The following is a 26,051-nucleotide window of genomic DNA, read 5'->3' on the forward strand; positions in this document are numbered from 1 at the left end:
CCTGGTGTTGGGAGAAGAGTGATGCCCCTGTAGTTATCACAGTTGCTGAGATCGCCTGTCTAAGGTATTTTGACCAGAAGTCCTTCTTTCCAGTCTCTTAATACTTGTTCTTCATCCCAAATCTTGCTGAAGAGAATGTGGAGTATCCTTGCAGTTACCGCTACGTCTGCTTTCAGTGCCTCTGTTGGAATGTTGTCTGATCCTGCTGCTTTGCCATTCTTGATCTGTCTGATGGCCATGCTGATCTCTTCAGTTGTTGGTGGGCCAACATTGATTGGGTGGTCCGTGGGTGCTGCTTCGATGTTGGGTGGGTTCAGTGGGACTGGCCGATTCAAGAGTTCTTTGAAGTGTTCTACCCACCTGTTTTGTTGTTCTTCCTTGTTGGTCAAAAAGAAAGTACTTTATGGAAATTGTGCTGTTAGTGTTGGCTATCACACCATTCGTGTGAGAAAGTCAATTAAGTACCAAATGACAAAGATACATTATCATGGATACATTCAAATCTCAAAAGAATCCTACAAGTGAACATATTACTTGACTAATAGGAAGTTTTGCTAGAATATACCTGGTAATGATTTAAACAAATGTATGTTTCAAGCTTCCTACTACCTATCACTGACCATTCTGTCAGAATGTATCAGCATACTGAGTAATCCAAGGTTAAAATATCCCCGAAGTATCGTAATCAAATCTTGAAAATATATGTGAGATATACTGAACTAGTGGATTCGAACACGTCGAAAAACTGCAACTTCATTGTGATCATACTACAATATTTAATTGTAATTAAGAGTAAAGATTGTGAAGGATTTAACGTAACATCTACTTAATTAAGGAACCATGAAATTCTCATAGGGCTCAACTGGTTTTGACAAAATCTACTGGTAACCCTCCCCTTAAATTTTATCATGAATAGTGAAACATCGAAAGTGATCTACTCAACAATTAACATTAATACAGTCTTGTTAATTGAAAAGTGAATAGGATCTTTGATAAGTTTAACCAGTATAACTGCTGGACTGTTGTTTTGTATCAGCTCTGTAGAGTTGAATCTGTAGAATTAATCCATGGATTCGGATTCACAAAAATTGGAGAGGGATTGGCTGTTCGATCGTAATAGTCTATGTTAAAGTATAGAAAGAAGAAAACGTAAAACATGGGTATAAAGGCAAAGTGTTTCCTTTCACAAATTCATACCTTCATCTAGTGTCTGTTGTATGCTAGCGATCGATTACTCCCTATATATGTATCCGTAAATATTTACTTAAGATCGTCAGTTAATCCTTCCATTGCATATTGTAGGAAAATAACAGGGAATAACTCACAGAATACTCAACATTACAGCGCCTAAGTTTGGTCGAATTCATAGATCTGTTTCTTGCAACATATTTCCAATTTAACATTCAGGTTAACAGATAGATCAAGTAACTCCTATATATATATATATATATATATATATATATATATATATATATATATATATATATATATATATATATATAATGGCTAATTACACCTCTACCAATAATCAAACCGAAGGCTTTAGTACATTACGTGGATGATTCATCCATTATCCCGAAGTGAGGTAGACTCCAAAATATTCATCAGTTGATTAACATCTTCGATGACATCGAATTTGCAAGAGGAGAGGGATCACAAAACAAAAGCTCGTTTTCAGATGTTCTAACCAACAGGACGAACACAGCAGCTTTAAAAACAAGTATGCAAGAAGTAAAGCCTTACTGATCAAATAATTAACTACAACAATAATAACTCAGCACGACGCTCAGAGTTGTGTACAGACAATATTTAAAAGAGCTGAAACTGCTATTGCACTGTGACTACTCGAAGAATCTCATCCCTGCCTTTCATAACAATGGATACCTCAGAGATAACGAAAGTTCCTTAACGAGTCAGTATACTATCAAAAAATCAATCCTGGAAACTAAGAAATAGGTCGTCTGTGAAAAATGTCTCAGAAACCACCACAAGGATTCTGAAGCCCTTAAGAGTCAATGTCCCCCACAAATCAACCCATTCACCTCATTTCAAATTACCCAGACCGAAGGAGATACAACACCGTAAAAGATAAATTATTATCTACACAATTAACCGTACCATCTGCAGAAGAATATTACATTGAACAAAGTGGACACTCTCTTCACCTATGCATTCAGAAAATAGACCGACAAACGGGTTACTCATGGATAGCTATGGACGTGAGCTCGATCGGCGTCACGTCGAAGTTTTAGATCAGGGAAACCCTATGAATGCTAGAGAATTTCTGGTAGCCTGACAATCGATAAACATCGACACAAATTCAATCTCAACGCAAAGAAGGGGTCAACCAAAGAAATGAAGAGAACCAATTACCAACAAATGTGTCAGAATGAAATGTTTCATAAGTAATCAAGTTGAGATTGAAGACGACTGATTACTGTGTTGCAGAATGCTATAGATTGGATTCCAACCTATAGGTTGAGTTGTAACATAATTATAGTAAGACATGATAAGTATTCCACTCAGTATCGTACTGATTAGAAGTCTCAAATTAAAATACGTCATATGTTAACACCAAAGATTTTTAAAAATGTGCCAAAAAACGATTTTAGTTATCAAAAATTTCATACTTCCCAAAGACCCTTTAGTATTTGCTGAGGGAGATGTCGAACGTAGATGTAAAAGGATATTGGTTTCGTATTTATTACTTTGACTGTTCAGCAATCACTTGTTATCTGATTAATTTGAATTGGATATTATGCGTAAATAACGATGGCTTTTATTCCTTATTAATAGTCAGTTTGTTGGCTAATTGCTTTGTTTTCTCAAACTCATGTAGTTGGTGTTTAAGACGAACTACTTGAGTGCATATTATCTCATTTCGGTTATCTAAATTCCTGTACCATTGTTATCTAATAGAAGTAAGATGTCATAAAAATGATAAAAACAATTGTTGAATTCAATACAGGTAACCACCTATCGTATCTTTTTGTGTGATAACTTGTGATACCATTCGGCTATCCGAATGGATTCAGATAAAGCGAGGATTCCGATCTACAACTATTAGTCACTATGTAATTTCGAGAAAAAATGACAATAATCTATGACAAGTAAAATGAAATCTACCTATTAGTTTTCCATCAGAATATCCATGTGAATAGTGTGAAGCGGATTTCTTACAACCAATCGATTTTAACCAATGGTCATAGGCTACAGTTGAAGCTTCTTCACGAGTTTGATTAGCTATGTGTTTTTTGAATTCAATTTGTCTGATATAATCGATTTTCTTAGACTCTTCTTCAGTTTTCTTTTTACACCACTCTTGATATTTCAATTTGGATTTCTGTGTCTGAGTTAAGACAAAACAGAAACGAAGTCCTTTCAAAATACTACTTAAGACGCGTAATTAGTAAAATGTGAACAAATAGGATCTTTGAATAATTGTAAGATTAATATGGCCACAAATTTGACTTGGAATTTAGTTCTCCCTAACACCTTAAGGCAACTAAAATGACGCTAATGCATATTGATTTTTCATTAACAAATTATCCTACGGAATTTTCAAGAAACCATGGCAGGAGAGCGTTTCATTTACACAACGATCCTTTTGTACGTCAGAAAACAAATGAATAGAAATAATATCATGTTAGTGATAAATCCAAGCAGTTCATCTTTCTACAACTATTATACAAACCACCACACTTATCGTAAATGAATGTTATACAGATCTGTGACTAGAAAAATTATCGGTAAATTAAAAGAATGGGATGACTCCATTCAAAAGTATCATTTTGTAGTTTACATCACGCAGTCTTGGGTAACCGCGAAGCACCGGACAGCTTTTACGCCCTAGTGTGGAACTTCCCAATAGTGCACAGCCGCAACTCCACCGAGGATTGAATCAAAGACCTCTGAGTCTCCCACCAACCTCTTAACTTCCAGACCACTGAACCGGCATTCAGTGGTTTACTTGTCTAGCTTCAATTAATCCTCGGTATTTGCGACCGTGGCCATTGATACTGGTTGTCTCATGCCCGATACGATTGAACTCTACTAGTCATATCTTCTCTCTAGAACTCTAGGGATTATCACTCTAAACTAATCACCAGCAAGCGTATGATGGTTTTCAATAACTGTCTCAATAAAATCTGTCAATGATGTAAACTTTGAAATTCAACTTTCTTCATAACCTACAATAAGTATTGTTTTGATAAAACTAAAGTGAACTTTGTGCTTTTGCTATTTCGGTTTTCAGATTCATTGTTAAATTAAACTTTAGTTGGAGTAAATTTAGCAGACCAAGCTCAACACCTTATATCAATATCACCATCATCACAGTGAGAAAAAATTCCCAAATTTATGTAGACGGTAATCATATGGTTACTATTAACTAATGTTGATAAGAATATCCGTAGTATCATTGAGAAGCAATAACTGATAGATGCAACCTTTTAGGTAGTGAGACAGATATTGTCAGTCGTAGTGGATAGTATACCAGGAGATATTGACCGATCAAATCAGTCTTGCAAAGTCATAACAAGAAAACTCGAGTTATAGTGACAAGTTTGTTGAATTGGTAATACTCAGCAGAGTCAAGATAGATTTGAGAAAACTGGGTTCAACTACTGGGAACCGTCCACCTTTCTTGTTATTTAATCCATAATTTTGAGAATCTGAACGGTACAGAAGCATTTAAGATTGATGAGTGAACAGTCTTTGGTGTAATGATTTGTTTAGATTTTTCATTGTTAATGTTCTTCAATCACGGTGATTTACACAACATGAAGTCCTATCCCAAAACCATTACATCCTTTAATGGTGATGGGAAATATGTATTAAACAGTTCTTATTTTTACTTTATATACATCCATAACCTGATCAATAGTGTGGGAGGCTATTAGTTACTAAACTCTTAACTCATGAATATTCATAACCTTTGACTCTTAATTAGTACGATATTTTTCATAACGGACTCACACCAGCTGTAAAAATAGCCAAAATCCTATGGGTATTTGTCAACTGTTTTCCATTATTTCGAGACTCGTCAACACACCCTGCCTACAAAAATACTTCTTTACTCACATCTGTTACACCTCGCGAAGGAGCATAGGCTGCCCACTAGCGCTCTCCATCCAACCCTGTCTTGGGCAATCCTTCCCAGTTGTTATTCATCCTTTTCATGTCTGCTTCCGTTCCCCGACATAGTGTGTTCTTCGGCCTTCCTCTTTCCCGCTTCCCTTCAGGATTCCAAGTTACGGCTTGCCTCGTGATGCAGTTTGATGATTTGCGTAATGTATGTCTTATCCATTTCCATCGTCTTTCCCTGTTTTTTTCTTCAGCTGGAAGCTGGTTTGTTCTTTCCCATAGTAGGCTGTTGCTGATGGTCTCCCGCCAACGGACATTCAGTATCTTGCGTATACAGCCATTTATAAATACTTTTACCATTTTGATGATAGTTGTTTCATATCTCCTTCTCTTTCAGCTTGTTCCGCCGTCGTTGCTAGTTCTTCCACGTACTTCTGCTTGTCGGCTTTAATGCTCTTCTTCACTTACTTGTTTGCTTCTGTGTACGCAGCTTGTGTCTTGACTTTCTCTGCTCGTATTCGGCTGTTGTCAATTGCTGTCTTCTTATTCTTCCTTTCTTGAATCTTTTCCAGGGTTTCCATAGAGATCCATTCCTTATAGTGATGCTTCTTGCTGCCCAGAACCTCCTGATACGTTGAAGTTAATGCTTCTTTGATAACTTTCCACTTGCCCTCCATAGTAGTTTCTTCTTCCTTCAGTATATCTTGTGAGGCTTGGAACCTGTTATTGAGAGCTATATTGAATTCATTGAGTTTGTCAGTATCTCGAAGGAAGGCTGTATTGAACCTTTGCAATGCTGTTTTGCTAGTTGTCCAGCGTTTCTTTAGCTTCAGTTTCATCTTGGCAATCACCAGGTGGTGATCTGGAGTCATGTCAGCTCCTCCCTTGGTTCTCGCTTCTTCCATTGACCTCCTAAATTTCTTGTTGATGCAAATATGAACAATCTGGTCCTTCGTACTGTAATTCGGTCAGACTCATGTAGCTTTGTGCAAGTTTGTGGGGTAATATTCTGCCGCCTATAATCAATTTGTTGAATGCACATAAATTTGCAAATCTGTCACCAATCTCGTTCCTTTCTCCCGGGCCATGTCGTCCCATGAAATCTCTATACTTGATGTTGTCCATTCCGACTTTTGAGTTTGAATCTCTCATCAGGACGGTCAGGGCCTTTCCTTAGCACTTCGTTATGATTGATTACAGCCTCTCATAAAACTGGTCTTTATCGTCGTCATTGCTATCATGGGTGGGTGCATAACACTGGATGACATTCATTGTGACTTTCTCATTCTTTGTTTTGAAGGCTGCTTTGATTATCCTGAATCTATGAGATTTCCATCCTATGAGTGCACTACATGTTTCTTTGTACATCATCAGAGTAACTCCCCGAGTGTGTGGAGCATGTTCTTCTTCGTGACCAGAGTATAGCAGCATCTCTCCCGAATCTATCCTTTTCTATCCAACTTTGGTCCAGTGGACTTCACCGACTCAGAGCACTGCCAACTTGTAACTGCTCATTTCCGTAACTATTTGATTGGTCCTCTCGGTCTCCCACAGTGTCAGGATATTTCATGTGCCTATATTAATTGTTACTCTGGTTGTTAGAAGTGGCATCAGTCTCGTAACTTCCGAAGAATCTCGGCCTTCCTCCTGAGGCGTCATGATTTTCCCTTCAACTCCCAGGGCAGAGTTTAAATAGTTAAATTTGTTTAATCTGGTTGGCGTTTCTTGGCAAGATTTTCTTCTACGGGATGAGGTTGCCGACCCCATGCCCAACTCTCCTCTTTTACCCGGGCTTGAGAACGGCAGTATATCTTGGAGAGCTACAGGCCGAGTTACCTACAAATATATACATAGTTAGACCTACGGCGTTCAGATCTCTTCACAGGTAAAGCATCATTAAATAAAAATCAAACTAAGTCAATTTACAATAAAATGTGGTCTATATCCAATATCACTGGTGGGTAGTTGCTTCTGTTCTGTCTTCGTTGATCAAAGTACATCCTACTTCAGGTTATGTGTATGAATTATAGTATAAAGTGGTATATTCCTAACATATATATCAAAAGATCACGTTTTATAATTGATCGGTCCAGTACTGAAGAATGAAATGCGAATAACTTACACTTGTTTTACAAAAATACAGACTGGATTAAAAGTCTGTACAGTTAACTCACAGAATTATTTAATATACTTCATACATATATCAATTTCATTAAATTGTTAATCCAAAATCACTAAGATAATAATTAGTTGATGAAGCAAAATATATTCCTGTTCAAAGACAGTATTAACAAGATCACTAGTCAGCATTTTGAATCTATATGTTAAAAAGGATGAGTAAAAGCTATAACTTACGTGTTCAAGTAATTCTTGTAATTTTTTTGATTCTTCATTTTTCTTCTCTATCTCTCGAAGTTTTTTAATTTGTATTCTTTCTTTTTGTTTTGCTTCAGTCCATTCTTTACATTTTTGTTCAACTAACCTTCTACGATTTATTTTTTGCACCAATAACTGATTCCTCTTTTGAATTTCTTCAATCTTTAAAACGTTAAAAATTAATTATGATTGTTGTTATAAAATAAAAACAACTAACAAATGTATTCAAAAAAATATACAATTTTTGAGATATCCCAATGAGTAGAAATTTGTACTTCTGGAGTTTCGTGACTTGACGTAAGTCACTTGTTCAGAGTAAATAAATAACCGAAATAGATTAACACAAGTCTAATTAGTATAAGGAAAACAAAGCAGAACATTTAATGCAATTGGTCCCTCTTATAACATTTAACAGAACAGTGAAAAAAACAGAATTAACCTGAAAAGTGTGATGTGTTCGCGTTGCACATTTCGAGCAATCTGGTCACACATATTTGCCGAGGCATTTTATGCGAAAACTGATAAAGGTCAGATTCATAGAAGTTTTGACTGTTCTCGGATCCAAACCCCCTTATATGTACAGAAACAATTTGCCGTGGTAATCTTTGAGTCGCTTGCATGGTGTAGGGTAGTGCAACAATTTCCTATTCTTTCCATACTATGTTTATTTTCTCCTTTATCTACAGTTATCACTTTATTTATCTGAACTTTCAATGTTCTATCTTATTACGGTCTCATTTTAAACTATGGTTAAAAAGGCATCAACATACTAATGTCCTGAATATAGCAACGTAGTTATACCTTAGTTACTAAGGGAAAGACTTTATATTGCGTCATTCGAGTTAGGGTGCTGTTGATTAACGCATCCTAGAAAAAAATCTAAAATGTCCTAGTTCAAGAACAGCAGGTTGTACCTTAGAATATGGGATCGTAGTAATGACTACTACAGCACACCTTTAGTCAAGAGTTCTATCCCACCTTTTGGGTCCACTATATTTTATTTGTAACTAAATATCTCATTAAGAATCACTTAGCTACTTACAAAACACGATTTTCTGAGAAATGTAATTTTAAAATGTTTCGTTTGTCTGGGACCTCAGAAGCATCCATAAACCAGACGGCTAGTGCTCCTTGATTTCTTTCAGTGATTCTCCTTTTAACATTCATTAGTGGTAAGAGCTACTCTTTTCAAATAAATTAGAACTTGAAAAAATGAAATGTTCAATATAATCTGTAGATTTTAAGTGCTTAATTACATGATTAGTTTGCCCTAAGTCATACAGCTTGTGAAGTCAAAGCCATTTTCCATTTCAGCTAATCATCATCACTAGCAATAATTTTCCCCATAGAAATAATGTATAATACATTCTTACCTGTTTCTTTTTTGACTCTCTTTTTTGTTCTCGTCTTTGTTTTTCTTTCTCTAACAACCAACATCCCCATGCCGACAGTTTATCATTCGAATTGTGTAGACATTTAGCGTTATTCACCACATCACTTTTTGAGCTTATAGTTACGTTATGGTCGTTTTTAGAGATCACAGGTTTGATCAATAAATGATCTCGAACACATTCACTGATCAAGCATTCTGTTATATCATACAAATCTGAGGTAGGTGAACCCCCACTATGAGGTGAAACTTTAGATGATGACCGATTATATGTTTGTTCATTACTAGTACTATCGGTAGTAGTAAATTGCTTGGTTGATACTTTTCTTCTTAGATTAACAGTATGGTAATCTGTGTCTAACACAGTTTTGTTTTGTTTCCTTGTGCTTCTGAAAAGATATCGAGTATTTTAAAAATATCTGAACAGTTTATAGTTTAAAACTCAATAACAACAAAGTTCTGTTAAACATACCGCTCCTTATTTCAGTCAAGATGATAATTTCGAAGAAAACCCCTTGCTCTATAAAGTTTATTCCAACCAGAGTATGAAATCTCCGAGTCGTAGGATATTTCTCTCTGAATGCACTAGTCAGTGTGAGTGTAATACACTTCTTGATTATATGATAGCATATTTTGTGTACATAATTCATGTCTTAATTTTATTCTGAAGACATCAGAAGTAGGCAACTTCTACCCAAATGAATAAGCTAATTTATTTTTTAAGAGACTAATCATTCAGTTAAGACCTCTGCATTATTTTATGGTTATATAAGATCAAGACTAAGCTTAAGCGGTCGGTCTTCGGAGCAAGCGGTTTGCTGCTCTTCTATTCCTTACTTAGTCTATGTGTATAAAATGCTTGTTTGTTCAGATAAATAATTTGTGTGAATATTTCTCCATTGAGTTACGTCTTCCAGAATACCATTGAAAACCATAGATCACTGGAATTCTGTTTCTTTGCTGGTTAGGGATATTCAACAGCCCACATTTATAACCTCCAAACCTTGGAGCGAGCACACCATTGCTAGATTTCAATCTCACTCCATAAGTCCCCAATCTCAGTTGCATATAAAGCAATCATCGACAAATGCCCCCGGTCACTAATTATCTCTCTCCTAGCATAGTTGAATCCATATTTAACTGATTAACACTAGTGAATATTATTTTTATTGGCTATTTGACAAAATACTAAAATTAATAAAGTGGTTGAAATCGTAATTCCCGATAACCGAATATACTTCAGAAGACAGAACACCTAGACGACTGACTGAATGTGTAACAGAAACAAACCCAATATTTGTGTAAATAATTTTTAATTAAGATGGTAGAATTCACCAGATAACAAATGACGAACTTACAATAAAAAAATGTAGGTGATAAATCAACCAATTTTCACTTTATCAAATATATTTTGCTTTAACAGAAAATATCAATATAAAACTATTGATTTTCGTGTCAGTTGAATAAATAATCTTAGTTGCCCAAAAGTAGAAAATACTCACAATAGTACTCTTGCTGATTGTCGAATCCACCCCTTTCCAACAGAATTTCAACCAATGGAAAATCAAAATAAACAAATCGGGAGACTTTGAATGACCGCATCTTTCTCAACACGAGAATCGGATTCACTATCTGATAAACGTTCCATGATAAGTCAGGTTTTATTTGTTATTAGTTTAAAAGGGTTTTCAATCTTTCTACTCGTAAATATTTATGAGTGAAGCGATCAATCTCTGTTAAAATATGGGCTGTCGAACAAACGTTTCGATATCATCTCTACTTATAATTTAACTATATCGTGGAAAGTAACCTGCAGTAGAATTCAGAACACATATTTAGAATAGGTCAGCTGCATAAAACCAGATTCTAGTGCTGGTGTTCCAAATAAAACATAAATTGTTCGGATACAGCCACATTTATCTGACGTTTTTTAAATGTAATGAATCCCTCTTTCTGGACGTCACTGCTAAAGACTATTCAAAATATATAGGAAAAATGATTTCGAATTCCCAAGTTTTAGACAACTAATCAATAATTACAAGATTAGACATCCATCAAGGTAATGGTAGTAATGGAGTGAGCAAGAACACAAGTGGGGACAATTGAATGTATTTGAATACAAAAATGTCAGAACTATACAATATATGCTTCATTTGCAAAATGTCAATCAGTTGTCTCATACTTAATTTTTACTTCGTTTCCACACTAGTCATTTTCTGTTCTCGTTCTCTTCTCTTCGATCTTATTAACCTTCTCTCTCCAAGCAGTCCACTTTCAATTGACGGTACATACTACTTATATCTGTCGACATCAGTAAGTCAGCAAACATAGAACAAACTACATACTAGAAACTGTGATTCTCTTGTTATGATCCTCAGAGAATAAGACTGAACATACTTATCCCATTGTACCGGCATAGCATAGCAAAGTATTCTCTACCAATCGAGTCAGTTTAAAGAACAATGTAAAAAAAACTACCGCTAAAGACAATCAGTCAGATTCAAGGTTTTCCTGCTTAGCTCGAAATGTTACTTTGGTGACGTAAGCACTTACACTATAAAGTTAGGCCAAAGCAACTTAACTCATTTTGCAAGAATGATACATATCAGTAAGTATTTATGAATATCACAAACTTTAAATAAATTATACCCTCTTATCCTAATTCATAAAAACCCAGTTAATCAGGAATTAAAAATGAATTGTGAACCGATAATTTAGTTGAATTCGGAAATAATACATTCTTATACAGTTACTACAAGTATAAATGACCTCAACATTCTCGGAAATCGGGTAACTAATCGATTATAATAAAGCCAGTGGGTAAGATCTTTGAAGCAGTAAAACTGAAAAAAATTTCTTAAGAATAATCATAGTTTTTTTAGTGACATCATGCTATTTTGAAGTAATAGAGTGAAAAGTTTGAAAAGCCTTCCTAAACTTACCTGGTCTTACATTTTTCGGGTTTTGATATACGAGAAATGAAACAGATGGAACATAGACACTCATACCGCCTAGAAAGAATATTACGGCCTTTCCCATCCTACATGGAAGAAAGAACAGATAATGAATACATGTGCTAACCATCCTAAGTAAATTAGCAAACTCTGTTTTTAAACCAGAAATTACGTTACTTGTCTATTCACAAAGTAATATGAGGACTTATGACGTTGGATACTACTAAAACCGAAATTGCACAAATTCGCTATCATTAAAGATACCATTTAAATTGCATCCATCAATCCGTGAATATAATGTAAAAAGTTTCGGCTCTACATTTCATGATCCTAGCTACCAACAAATAGGGAGTGATAAGAACTATTGATGAACACCGACAAACATGTGAAAATTAGATTTATGATTCATTAGTCTTAAATTTAGGAAATTAATAATTTTATGACAATAAGTCTACAAGAAATTCGTATAAAATTCAAGCAAGGCTACTTATCATTTCCTAGATTACTTCTATAATTTTTAATTTATTCTGTACAATTACCGACCATATATGAAGCTGTGAACGGACTTTAAAAAATCCCTGTATATTGATTTATCGGCGGTTATACCGCTGATCAATTTGGAAGAGTAATCAAGACTCCACGATATATGTTGGTGGATTGGATGAAAAAGTTAACGAATCGATCCTTTGGGAACTTTTCTGAGCAGCCTTGTCTGACATCGGTCTTCACTTGGAATACATCAATCAGATGTCCTCTATGCACGACTTTTCAGTATAGTCCATCGCACGAATACCCTATGGTGTTAATGATCTTCTCAGGTATACTATAGTGTCTAAGACGTTTCCATAATGTTCTCCTGTCCACATTGTCAAACGTCTTCTCATAGTCAATGAAGTTGATGTATAGTGACGAGTTCCACTCAACTGATTGTTCAACGACCATCCATAGTGTCGCAATTTGGTCTGTACACGACCGATCCTTACGAAATCCAGCTTGTTGATCTCGAATTTGGGCGTCTACTGCATCCTTCATCCGGTTCAGCAACACTGTTGAAAACGTTTCCTGATACTGACAGTAGTGTAATGTAGTTCTCACATTTGCTCAGATCTCTTTTTTTGGTATCGTGATGAGGTGTTCTTCTTTCCAGTCCGTCGGCACTTGTTCTTCCGCCCAAGTTTTCTTAAACAGAAGGTGAAGCCTACTTGTAGTTACTTCCATGTCTGACTTTAGTGCTTCAGCTGGTATGTTGTCAGGTCCTGCTGCTTTCCCACTCTTGATTTTTCTAATGGCCATCCTGATTTCTCCGATCAATGGTGGGGTGAAATCTATAGGAAGGTTTGTAGGTGCTACTTCGATGTCCGGTAGATTCAATGGAGCTGGTCTATTTAACAGTTCCTCGAAGTATTCTACACATCTATTCCTCTGTTATTGAACTTCAGTGACTGGCCTGCCTTCTTTGTCCTTGTCCGATCTCTCAGGTTTACGATATTTCCCTGCTAATTTCTTCATTGTTCCATATCTCCTTCTCTTTCAGCTTGTTCCGCCGTCGTTGCTAATCCTTCCACGTACTTCTGCTTGTCGGCTTTAATGCTCTTCTTCACTTACTTGTTTGCTTCTGTGTACGCAGCTTGTGTCTTGCTGAAGAGAATGTGGAGTATCCTTGCAGTTACCGCTACGTCTGCTTTCAGTGCCTCTGTTGGAATGTTGTCTGATCCTGCTGCTTTGCCATTCTTGATCTGTCTGATGGCCATGCTGATCTCTTCAATTGTTGGTGGGCCAACATTGATTGGGAGGTCCGTGCGTGCTGCTTCGATATTGGGTGGGTTCAGTGGGGCTGGTCGATTCAAGAGTTCCTTGAAGTGTTCTACCCACCTGTCTCGCTGTTCTTCGATGTTGGTGACTACGTTACCCTCTTTTTTTCCACTGGTCGTTCTGGTTTACGGTAATTTCCAGATAGTTTCTTTGTTGTGTCACACAGTTGTCTCATTTTTCCTTCTCTTGCAGCCTTTTCCACCGTCGTTGCTAAATCTTCCACATATTTACGTTTGTCGGTTCTGATGCTCCTTTTCACTGGCTTGTTTACTTCTGTGTATTCAGATTGTGCCTTGGCTTTTTCTGCTCTTGTTCGGCTGTTATTGATTGCTGCCTTCTTGTTCCTCCTTCCTTAAATCCTATCCAGTGTATCAACAGTGATCCATTCCTTGTGGTGGTGCTTCTTGTGGCCCAGAACCTCATGACATGCTGAAGTGATTGCCTCTTTGATCCCCCTCCAGTTGCTCTTCATAGTAGTTCCCTCTCCATTGAGTAGATCGTGAAAGGCCTGGAACCTATTACTGAGGGCTATCTTGAATTCACTGAGTTTGTCAGTATCCCGAAGAAAGGCCGTATTAAACTTTTATGCTGTTGTCCTCTCCATCGTCCGGTGCTTCTTGAGTTTCAATTTCATCTTGGCGACCAGCAAGTGATGATCTGATGCTATATCAGCTCCTCTCTTAGTTCTCACATCCTCCATTGTCCTCCTGAACTTATTGTTGATGAAGATATGGTCGATTTGGTTTTGCGTAGTGTGATCCGGTGAAGTCTATGTGATTTTGTGAATGCGTTTATGTGGGAATATAGTGCCGCCTATTATCAGTTTATTGGAGGCATATAGGTTTGCAAATCTCTCACCATCTTCGTCCCTTTCTCTCAGTCCGTGTCGTCCCATGATGTCTTCATATCCGGTGTTGTCCATTCCAACCTTGGCATTTAAATCTCTCACCAGAATGTTCAGGTCTTTTGTTGGGCACTTCTCGACGATTGACTGCACCCTATTGTAGAATTGATCTTTAGCGTCTTCATTGTAGTCGTTGGTAGGCGCATAGCATTGGATGACGTTCATTGAAATGAATAACAAAAAGATCTAATCACTAACTTTCCTAATACTATGTAGTTTCAAAAATTAAGTTACCTGACAATCAATAATAATGCGTATAGAGAATCCATCTAGAGGAGTTAGAAAACTCTGATTCCAAACCAATGGGGCATATGGGTCCCAGAATCCCGAGGGGACAAATGGCGTATGAACCTGTTGTTAGGCATCGGCTACCATAGGACTTTATCTCTTAACGTTGTTCCACTGCCTTGTGGATTAAACATCTAAATCAAAGGCTGGGTGAGTGGCCTTGTCAGGTATGCTGAGGAATATACCAACAGGCCTCTTAAGAAAACCACCCGGGCAGTATTCCATCCAATGATGATCGTGTTGTTGTATCGTGAGTGTATTGATCCAATTCGGGCAAAATAAAATCGTTCAGTATTTTCTGACTTTTAGTTACCGTTAAAAATAAGCCAATCAATAATTTAGAGTACAACAAATCAGGACAATTCAGTCGTGAAATCTTTTTTTCTTGTTTGTTTCTTGAGATAACAACAAAATCTTGTGTATGTGGGGCATTTTCTTCTTCATGGCCGGAGTATAACAGAAGCTCCTTTGAAGCTAGTCGTTGTTGTCCAACTTTCGTCCAATGTGTTTCACTGATGCCAAGCACCTCTAGGTTGTATCTCCTCATTTCTGCAGCAATTGGGAAGACTCTCCCGGTCTCCCAAATTGTACGAGCACTTCATGTACCTAAATTAATGGTTGCTCTGGTTGTCAGAAGGGGCATCAGCCTCGTGACTTCCGAAGGAATTCGGCTTTTACCATGTGGCGTCATAATTCTTCTAAATGAAGAACTTCCGATTCCCAGGGCAGAGTTTAATTGGTTTGAATACTTTTTTTGGTTAGCGTTTTTTAGCGAATTAGTTTTCTACGGGATTGGGTCGCTAACCCCACGCCCAACCCTCCTTCTTTATCCGGGCTTGGGATCGGCAGTAGCCCCGGAGGGTCTCCAGGCGGAGTTTCCATAAATTATAGTCTCGCCGAAAATATTTCAGAAGAACCAAACACTGATGACCTCTTATCAACTGTCACTGATCCTCACCATCTAGTCAGTTTTATTGGATTTTCTATTCATTGCAAGAAATCTGTTTTAAATAAAGTCACATTAATTGTAACTTGTGGTTATGAGGATCCAATATTATTTCGTGAGGGAGGATAAAGTCAGAAAATTTAAAGTCAGGATTTGAACTTCGAATATTCAGAAAAAAGTGTTATATCCGAATGAGTATTATGAATGGTAACTTTTGAGAACTACTTATGGGCAAGTATTATACATATATTCTTAATGTATAAATATTCAGTAGCTAGATTATGTATATCTTACTCCTCTTATTACAAGCTTTATTTTGATCTATAAACCATTATTATATTATTTACCGTTCTTGAGTTATGCCCAATCTATCAATTGCAGCCTTCCACATGCACAGCCACTCTTGGCTAAATTTTGCACAAATGTTATTTTCTATTTTATGGTACGATGTTGTCTGTTTGGTTTGTATATAAACCCAGTATGTTTGAAATACATGATTCATATCGCGGAGACTAGGATTGGTGTTCTGGACTCAATAGGCAGGGCTAGGCAGGAAGAAGGACCGATAAGGACTCTAGACTGCTCGTACGGGTTTATGCGTAATTGGTCCGGTCGATATGTCACTGTTCTCTAATTGGCGGTATCATTACGTTATATATTAATAGGGCACAAGACCACAAGTTATAACATAGATTATCACTTAAAATTTGGAAGTAAAATCAATCATTATTTATTGTCCCAATAACGTTGTGTAATATTTTAAAAGATGAATGGTGGCTAGCAGTGGGATCCAAGATGAACATCCTATCTTGTTTGAGATTCGTCAACTGGATGTACATGAATTCCAGAGTTGGTGTTAACTCCGGGGCTGGGACCCAGTACCATTCGCTTCAATCGCCATCACGTTATCCACCTAGTTATTGTGTTCAGATAGCCACTGGCCCGGGTATGTATTGGTTGTTTGGATCTTCTCATTGATGTTTGGGGCTGCAACTGAGACTCCAAAAGAGACTGACGAACTGCAGTCTTAAACATCGACTGGAAGATCCAAACAACAAATATATGTGAGTTAAAATTGTACAAGATTTTCCCATAATGCTTAAAAAGCACTTAAACTGTAAAGTAAAAACCACTGAACCATTAAAAAGCAGGAATAATACATTGGTAATATGTTGATCTGTAAATATTTGAGACATGCTCACTAACTGAAGCTCTATGCAGTTGAAATTCGTTTCAATACGACGCATATTAGATCATCTTGATGCAGTCTTGTATTTGTTTAACTACAATGCAATTGTTCAATATTCTGTTACTAGTGTTACTTTTATTTACTGTCAGTCTCAATAGAAGTTCAACTCCATTAAAAATAGACCAAATCTTGGTGCTAATATATTTCTACTGTTATTTCACTCAAGGCGTGTCAATTCAATCCCATTGATTGTTTGTTACTACTGTATATGCTAGTTTATCCAATGATTTAAATATACATTAAGGAACATGATTATTCTAGCTCTTACTCAATTCGTTTGTCCTCGGTCATTAAAATACCATTAAGATGTCTTCGAATTTCAATAACGAGATTATGATTTACAGACGACGTTTGAGCGGTCTCAAAGTGGCCTTGAAGAACCTTAACCAATTTCTGTGGTCGAAATAGGGTTATAAATTAATATGGGGAACTAACATCAGAAGTTTGAGTTAGAACTTAGTGTTACAAATTAGAGCCGGGACTTTCATTACATCAGCTATCATGTCAAAATTTTCGTTGCTCGTATTTATGGATAAATCTCGTTCCAAAATCCAAGACTCGTTATCTTATGTCTAATTAGCCCGTCCATAAATTACAGTCCTTTACCTTAATCTCAACAACTGAAGTGTTGTTATACATGTAATTTTAATCTCTTGAGGAGGACCCAAAAAGTAATGGTTGAGAATAATAAGTATTCAGCCATATCGTATACTTTTTTTATCATTTGCGATACGATTTTAGAACTGATCCATGGGAAATGAACAGAAAGATGTCTGAGTCTGTACAACAGAAAACCAAGTGGAGCTAGACACTAGTTTTATGTGTAACCAATAAAACCATGTTTCATTAGATACAAACAATTAATTGGAGGTTTAACAGACAATACAGCAAAGATAGTATGTATTTTTCTACTTTGGGTTTTTCACTATTACACAGGCAAAACGTGAGCTCAGATTTCTTACACACACACGATCTAAAGAACCTGTGTGAAAACATCAAATAGATGTAGATGTAGGCAAAAAATAGCTCTGTCGCTGCTTGAGAATATTTGAAGTACTTCTTTGTGACTTACAGACACAAAGTTACAGGAACCAGATCTTCGTTTTTCACTGTCATCTGTGTGTTTTTCATAAAATACTGGAGTACGTTTCAGTGATGCTGTCCTTTCAAAACGATTTCTAGCCAAGTTAGAACGTGAGCTTGGACAACGAGATAATAGTACATTACTAACTCCAGAACATTCCTTCCGTGTTATAAGCTTTGATTTGTGATCATCACTATCTCGAACCATTCTTTGCTGTGTATCACAGGGTATTTGACAACTAAAATGTGTCTCATGACTGTAACGGTTACCATTTGCAACATAGTTACCTTAGAAGTGATGAATATTGATTACTGTCATCTGAAAAAGAATAATCACTTTGATCAGAGTATTTATCCAAAGCAGATTGTGCGAGTAATTCTGTACTAAAGCTCTCAGAAGGACCAGGCGATTCACTAGTAAATACAAACCCCGAATTTCGATCAGAAAACGTGGTTCCCTCCAATAAACATGAATATTTCTTCATGATATGGTATTGTTATACTTTTTGAAAATCAGATTATGTTTCAGTCTCAGTTTGAAAAGGATAGGAGGTTAGGCGGCCTGTGTTGGTCCTGGCAATGATGGTCTCTCAGTTGATCCACCTTTCTTTTGAAAGAGTCGACAGATGGAACTTCGACCACGTGTTGAAGTAACGAATTCCACTCGTTGATGATTCGATGGGAAAGTCGATAGTCAGCTGACAAGTAATTTGTTCTGGGTTTGTGAACTTTTTTGGAGTGTCCTCGTAAATCCTCTGTTTTGAAAGACAAGAAAAATGAAGACGTATCAGATGTAAACTTATCATTAAATAAATTGAAAACTGTAATCAAGTCACCTCTAGTTCATCGATATGACAATGGGAAAACGTTTAGTTTAGCCAGTCGAGCATCATACAGAATCTTCGCTATCCCACAAATCAGTTTAGTTGTTATTCTCTGAACCTTCCCCAAAAGCTCACTGTCTTTCTTAAGCAGAGGCTAGCCGCTTGTATGCAGTACTCAAATTTGGAATGCACGAACACTGTATACAAAGTCAAAAACACTTTAGTGTCGACATGGTTATAGGCCCTACGTATTGACCAAAAGGTTCTAAAGCCTTTGGCGGCTATCGCAAGGCGATGTGCAGCAGTTTTTAAATCTTGGCTTACGATGACTCCTAAGTCGTTGTGTGTCTGGACAACAGGTAGCTCGATGTTATTCACCATGTATGTCAGTAACAACGTAGAAATTCGTACATACGTACATCAGTTCGAGTTGCCATACCACATTCGCACAGAGATACAGTAATCGGAAAGATTAGGGTTTGAAGATGTTATCGAAAGAGTATAATCCAGTGAAATAAATTTGGAAAGAGAAAAAAAGACAACGAGAATCCAGAAGACTAGAATTTGGGAGAACACAAAGAATGGATGCACCTGCTCACACCATTGCAAGCGATTTTGAGACATGTCATTCAAGGTCTCTAACCATCGGTTGCAATCGTCCCGCGGACCCCAAACAGGTAGTCTACACCTACCAACATGACTCAGTCCACTTGTCAGTGACTTCATGGGTTTGTGACGTGTTTTGGTATGGCCGCCGCTAAATTTCTTCCAACCTACTACTACACCATAAAATATCGTATGTCGGGGCAGTTGATGGTTGGGCATACGTAACACGTGTCCCAGCCATCTCAACTGATGAAGTTTCACTACGTCATCAATCGATTTGCCATCCTTGTCTAGTACCCGTTTCCTAACAACTGTATTACTTACCCGGTGGTCCCAGGATATACCGAGTAAGTATGTATCTGTACCTTGACGACCAATATGCATCACAATGCACTTGGAAGTATTTACCAGCAACTGCCAAGTCTGAGACCATTCAGATAATTTATCCAGGTCATTTTGAAGCTCTAAGCTATCAAATTTACTTTTTATCGCCCTCCATATCTTGACGTCGTCAGCATATAACAAGGCCGATGATAGGAGACGAGGAAGGTCATTTACATACAAGAAAAACTATACTGGCCCAAAAACTGTATTTTGAGGCACTCCGCTAGACAACTTTGAGTTCACTCGTACTCTTTGTTGGTTCCAAACCAGGAAGTCTTTATTCGAAATTAATAGATTGCCTCCAACCCTAACATTTCTTAGCTTATATAACAGTCGGTTGTGAGGGTCTTTGCCAAAAGCTCTGCCGAAATCAATGTACACTACGTATATATATAACTTTTGGTCTTTAAGAGCGCACCAGCTTCCACAAGTCACTAATAAGTTAGAGACAGGAATAACCTATTCTAAAGGCATGCCGCTTTTCCGAAAGGATCCGATTTTCATCAAGATACGTAAACATCTTCCGAATAATCTTTTCTAAAATTTTAACAACCACGCTGGTTATAATAACGGGCCGGTATTTTTCAGTTTTATGTTTTATGCCTGTTTTGAAGACAGGACTTACTACGGCGTCCTCCCAGTCTTTTGGTTAACGACCCTGAGTTACTGATAGATAAAAACACATACTTAAGGGGTTCGCAACGAAATTAGCTGGTTTCTTTAGTAACCTAGGATGCATTTCATCACTGAGTCCTGTAGATTTGCTTATATCAAGCTTATTTAGCAGACCAAAGACATCGAACTCTTTAATGGTTACGTCCAGTATATGTATGGGGGAATTTGTATGAACTGACGAGAAGGGTGTCTCTAGGGTATATAAAGTGCTAAAGTAGTTTGAGAATAATTGAGCTTTACCATGGTCTTTCTCCACTAATTATGATGTATTACTGTCTCCCCATAGTGCTGGAATGTTTCCTCTTTCCTTTGTCTGTTTGTTCGTATACGAATACAAGCGTTTATGGCATTCTATACATTCCCTTAACAGTTTTTTCTTTATACAGTCTTCTAGACTTGAGGAGGGTCGATGCACAAGTATTTTGAGCTACTCAATATTGAGGTTTTTTCCCATCAGTACCCAGTATCCTAAATCTCTCGCACATTCTCTTCCTCTTGCGGAGAAGGATGCAAATCTCTTTACCGAATAAAGGTAGGAAGTCTATCGAACCCCTCGGTGTAGTCTAAGGGATGCGCGGTGCAGTAACTTAAGTACAAATTTCGAAATACATACCAAACTGTTTCAGTTGGAGACTCTGGACCTATTGTCCAATCTACTGACGATGCTGAGTGCATAATATGTTCTATATTTGCTTTCCAGATGCTAGGTTTGCATCGGGCTGATACGTGATCGTTGTTGACAACTATATAAAAGTCAAAGATTAGAACTGCATGATCACTTTTACCTAGGGACGGCATGTAATCGAGGTTCATGACGTCATCCTCATAATGGGCCAGTATAAGATCTAGTAAGGAGGATTGAGATTCCGGGTCGTACTTAGTCGCCTCTCTCACATGTTGTACCACGGCACATGTGGTAACCTCATCAACCGTTTCCTGTCCGAATAAGTCTTCTGACATTTCAGTTCTCAGATTTTTCCAATCTACCGTGGGTGTCTTAAAGTCTCCTAGGATTAGGCATCGAATAATTTGTGACCAAGTATTGAGACCATCTGGCAAGACCTCATTTGCCTCAAAACTTTGACTGCGGTAGACCAAACCAATCAGCAGCTCTTGTCCCTTGCATTTAAAGCGGCAGCTAACTAACTCACATGTCCCACTCTCATGTGATACACTGTCGATAATGGTACATGAAATAATATTCCTAATAAATAGAGCTAATCCCTCTCCTTTACGCTTCTGGATTCTGTCGGCTCTTACTAATGTGAAAGCTTCAAAATCAAGTTCTAAACTGTCTCTGGGCTGTGTCAGCCAAGTTTCTGTGACTGAGATTACGTCCGCCTGGTAGAGTGAATCTGTACACATATTTCCAATCGCTTATTAAGCATGCTCCGGGTATTTGTGTAACAGATCTGAAGCCTACTTAGATGGCTTTGTGCTGCACTCATATTGGCTTCGGCATCATTCTTTGTCGAGGGCTCATAACCCGAAAAATTACAATTTTTAGGTCCTTATTGCCAGCATATAACCTAAGTTTTAGTTCTTTTCCAGCTTTTCGTCTTTTTACACGGTCTGAGAGAGGAAAGTCCTCACGGACAAAAATTCCTGATACCTTTAGTTTATGTCCATACAGTAGTGTTAAGTCCCTTCATTGGGACTGTAAGCAGACTGGTTCGATTGTGTTTCAAGTTCATTTGGCTACCTAGTATATACACCTTTGGCAGTGTGGCACCGGAGATATCCTGAGGCACTAGCTGATTTAGTAGCTGTTTTATCAACCTAATGTCATGTTCAAAACGAGTTTTAGGTTTTGAGCATTCACCCTCCTTGATTCTATGGGATATAACTGACCTGTCACTATGATCAGTCTCCGCTTTGGGGGGGGCTAGCATTTCTTTAATAGCGTTATGTCACTTCTTGTTCTCGACCTGTACCCATCTATCAACCTTCGTTGGAGGAGCAACCACAGTCACGTCAAACACATTGTGGGATTCCGGAAGATCATCGACGACTTGGGCAGTCAGGTTGCTTTTCCTGCTAAAGAAAGATCTAGGCCTGCGATTAGGTTTCTAAGGCGTTTCCACCCGGCTACGATTTAAAGTACGGGGGTAGAGGAAACCCCTTCCTGTTTTTGTTTAGAACAGACATCTTTCAAGTCCGTCTTTCCTCATTTAACCCATGTGAGTCAATTATTACTGAGCTTATGTGACGTGAAATCACGTCAGTTTGTGTGTCAACAGAGCAAGTACTGTTCAATGTGTCTCGACATACTTCGGTAATACAGTTTTATGCGGCACCCGAGCTCCCAATTTTGGGGAAAATTTGGCACATTTTGGGGAAATTTGGGGAAATGGCACAAAAACCCCAAAATTCCACTTTAACCTTGGTCAAAGTCAGTTGACTTTGAGGATTTCCCCAAAGTTGGAAGCTCGGGCACTTACCATTGAAAGGGTCACGGAACCGTGGCGTTAGCAAGCTGTTTGCGTCCGCGAGCAGCACTGCTGACAAAATCACATGCAAACACTTTTACTCGACCGCTTGAAAGCCACAAGTGCTATATTCGTGCAAAATTCATGGTATTATATTTGCACACGCTGTACTACATGTCTCTTCCCGAGCTTACAATTTTGGTGAAACTCCCGAGGTCAAATGACCTTCACCAATGTTTGAGGAACTTTAGGGTTTTTGTGCCATTTCCCCAAAATTTCCCCGAACATTGCTGAAGGTCATTTGACTTCGGGAGTTTCCCCGAAATACCCCAAACGTGGGAGCTCGGGGGTTGTTGACAATTCCTTCAGCTGCACTGTCCACGCATCAAACAGATGTTTTTGAAAAGAAATTTGAAACAATAACACCCAGAGACTAAGGTAGATGATGAACATAAAAAGTGGGAAACCATAAATATTTAGAACCAAAAATGCTAACAAATACAACAAAAAATTACTCAAAATTGACTACGATAAACTAGTTTGGAAACGAAAACGATATTTTTAGCAAATCCTTAAACTGAAATACATTCAATTAGAATGTAAACAGTAGTCTCGTTACGTAAAAAATGATCAAAACAGAGTATTTACCGGCGTCCCTTTTAAATAGCGCGGCATAGTAAACAGATTGTTGTAAACATTCAGTAAGTGTATAAAACAAAGCGCACCAACCAAAAAGTTAATGAAAATTGTGGAAGGACTAGTAGTGATATAAATAAGAGTATGTAATTATGAAAATAATCACAGAAAGTTAAGAAACACACATATGGAGGAAAAAATAAGTGCTAAAGTGGTTGTAGATCATCAGTATGAGCGATCTATGTGGATGGTAAAACGTTTTGCCATTAATTGAAACCGCATTTGATTTTGAACAAATAAACAGATCTGATCTTCTCATACGACTGACTTTCCGTCATGAAAAGCCTTCTAGAGATAACCGATCAGTAGCAAGAAAATGTGATAACAAATTGGTAATTAGCCCCCACGCAAAAAATAGTTCTGTTAGTCTTCGACATTTCACACTAACCACATTACTGGACTCACCTAGTTGAAGGCGTTCGTCAATGCATCCAAACTAGATCATGAGTTAGTACACAATGCTACTCATCCTTCTCAACCGTTAACCAGCTTACACCAAACGCTCTTTGACATATCGGCGACCTTGTAGAATTATGGTCTACTATGATATTAGTACTGCTCTAATAATAGACCTAATCCTAAATTTGTAGATTTGTCATGATATAACTGCCTAATCTATAAGATCTTACGTGGAAGTCACACCATCGACTACACCAACTCACTGTATCGTATCAATTACCAATACATGATGTAGAACAAGGTTAGGCTAGAGAAAGAACAATATATTTAATATGAATAGAAGATATAAGGTAACATTCAGCAGAGACCACGCCTGCATGGCCGAGCCATGCCACTCGATCAACTCCGGCACGGTTTAAACGTTAGGTCCTTTTGAAATGTGCCCGCCCTTTCGTTTCAACGACCTTGAACGGCTTGACTAGAGGCGGTCATTCCGTATTTCAATTGCCGTGGGTTGGTTGGGTTGCATGAGTATCAAGTTTTTTCATATATAAGTCATCTTATGCTACATAAAAAAGCACGAAATAAATACCAAAACCATTAATTTAGCGTTCTCTGTTTTGTAGTGTACACTTTGGCTCAGTTGTTGCTCTGTAATTTGATCTTTGATCCCAACAACTGTAGTAAAGCTCAACGAAATGTCAAGTCACAGGTAAATCCTAAGTATTTGTAGTATTTCCTTGGGTTATTATTGTTGCAAGGAATAACTTTTTAATAATTAGTCATGTCTGTTTTTAGTGCTTCATGCTCAAGTGACATTTCAGTCGACCTAACCGATGCCTTTCGAAGTATGATACTGAACAAGCGTTTCGTGTTGTGGGATAATTTTGAAAGCGCCTTAAAAGAGTTCCAAAAAGTATGGAATTATAATTTCATCGCTTCTCAGACTACTTATACTCGTTACATCCACACAGAAAGCAGATTGCTGAAGGATGTCAGGTTCAAATACCTGTTTGTAACGTTTAATTGTACGTTTGGTCATAAACGGAAATCGGAAGGTTTGAAAGTGAAGCAAAAATCGCAAGATCTTTAACTAATATCTTATGTTTAAGGTCTAAATTCCGTAATTGTCAATCTAAATCCCGTGTAAGACTAGAGGAGCAAGGATATGTCATCAAATCCTACAACATGCTCAACAATCATCCATGTAGTAGTTCATGGATGGTATGTGATCCATGGACAAGGAGATTATCGTCAGAAGAAAAATAGAACTTGAAGCCCGTAATACTTCACTGTGAGTCAGCACATGAAGTTATCAAAAGTATTAAGGAGAGAACTGGTAAGCAAGTAACTGCTGCCGATGTCAAAGGTATGAAAGCGGACAACATTATGAAGTGGATGTAAGCAGTTGTCAATGCAATTGTAGTACGTTTATGATGTGTCGATATCCCTGCCGTCACATGCTACTTGCCTACGTTAAAAGACGAAATCTTACAAGTAAGCTATATCAATTATGAAATACTAACTGGATAGCTCATCAACTTCTTAGGTATTGTAGCAGATGGAAGTTACATAATACCCAGAACTTCCAAAATTATACATTAACTGCATTACCACGACCGAGTGAAGTGTATATAAGTATTCAACGAAGCCAAAGAATCCACAAGCATCGCATCATTGAGAAGTATGGTGAACGTTTCGCAACGGAAGTTGAGAAGAAAGTGGACAATTATTACTTAAGAATTCTTAATACCAACTTGTAAACTTGATTTTCTGCTTTAGCAGCAATGATTATTCAATAAACTTTCATAATTTTAATTTTCATCTTATTCCTACTTTCATGGGAATGAATAGCAATGATGTTCATGTTCAACTGTCTGTAATAATTAAGAACGATTAAGAAACCCTACATCCACGTACAGTCTTGCAGATTAGGCACCCACATATCATA

At 37.5% G+C, this 26,051-nt stretch overlaps 1 protein-coding gene across 2 annotated transcripts; it reads right to left on the bottom strand.

Moving 5' to 3' along the window:
* Positions 1-63: 63 nt before the first annotated feature.
* MS3_00009236 (uncharacterized protein) lies at positions 64-24,152 on the bottom strand. Of its 2 annotated transcripts, XM_051217569.1 has the most exons (8): positions 23,654-24,152; positions 18,376-18,842; positions 18,077-18,344; positions 11,794-11,891; positions 8,835-9,240; positions 7,441-7,623; positions 3,127-3,349; positions 64-1,121 (listed from the first exon to the last, which is right to left on the bottom strand). In XM_051217569.1, exons 2-8 carry the CDS (start codon positions 18,570-18,572, stop codon positions 1,033-1,035), a joined length of 1,464 nt encoding a protein of 487 aa, XP_051064985.1. In that variant the 5' UTR covers positions 18,573-18,842; positions 23,654-24,152; the 3' UTR covers positions 64-1,032. The 2 variants fall into 2 exon arrangements, with proteins under 2 accessions (XP_051064985.1, XP_051064984.1); XM_051217568.1 differs by lacking the exons at positions 11,794-11,891; positions 18,077-18,344; positions 18,376-18,842; positions 23,654-24,152 and having other exon boundaries at positions 3,127-11,575.
* Positions 24,153-26,051: the final 1,899 nt, after the last annotated feature.

The sequence above is a fragment of the Schistosoma haematobium genome, chromosome 5 (genome assembly GCF_000699445.3).
Source record: "Schistosoma haematobium chromosome 5, whole genome shotgun sequence".
Classification (NCBI taxonomy): Eukaryota; Metazoa; Platyhelminthes; class Trematoda; order Strigeidida; family Schistosomatidae; genus Schistosoma; species Schistosoma haematobium.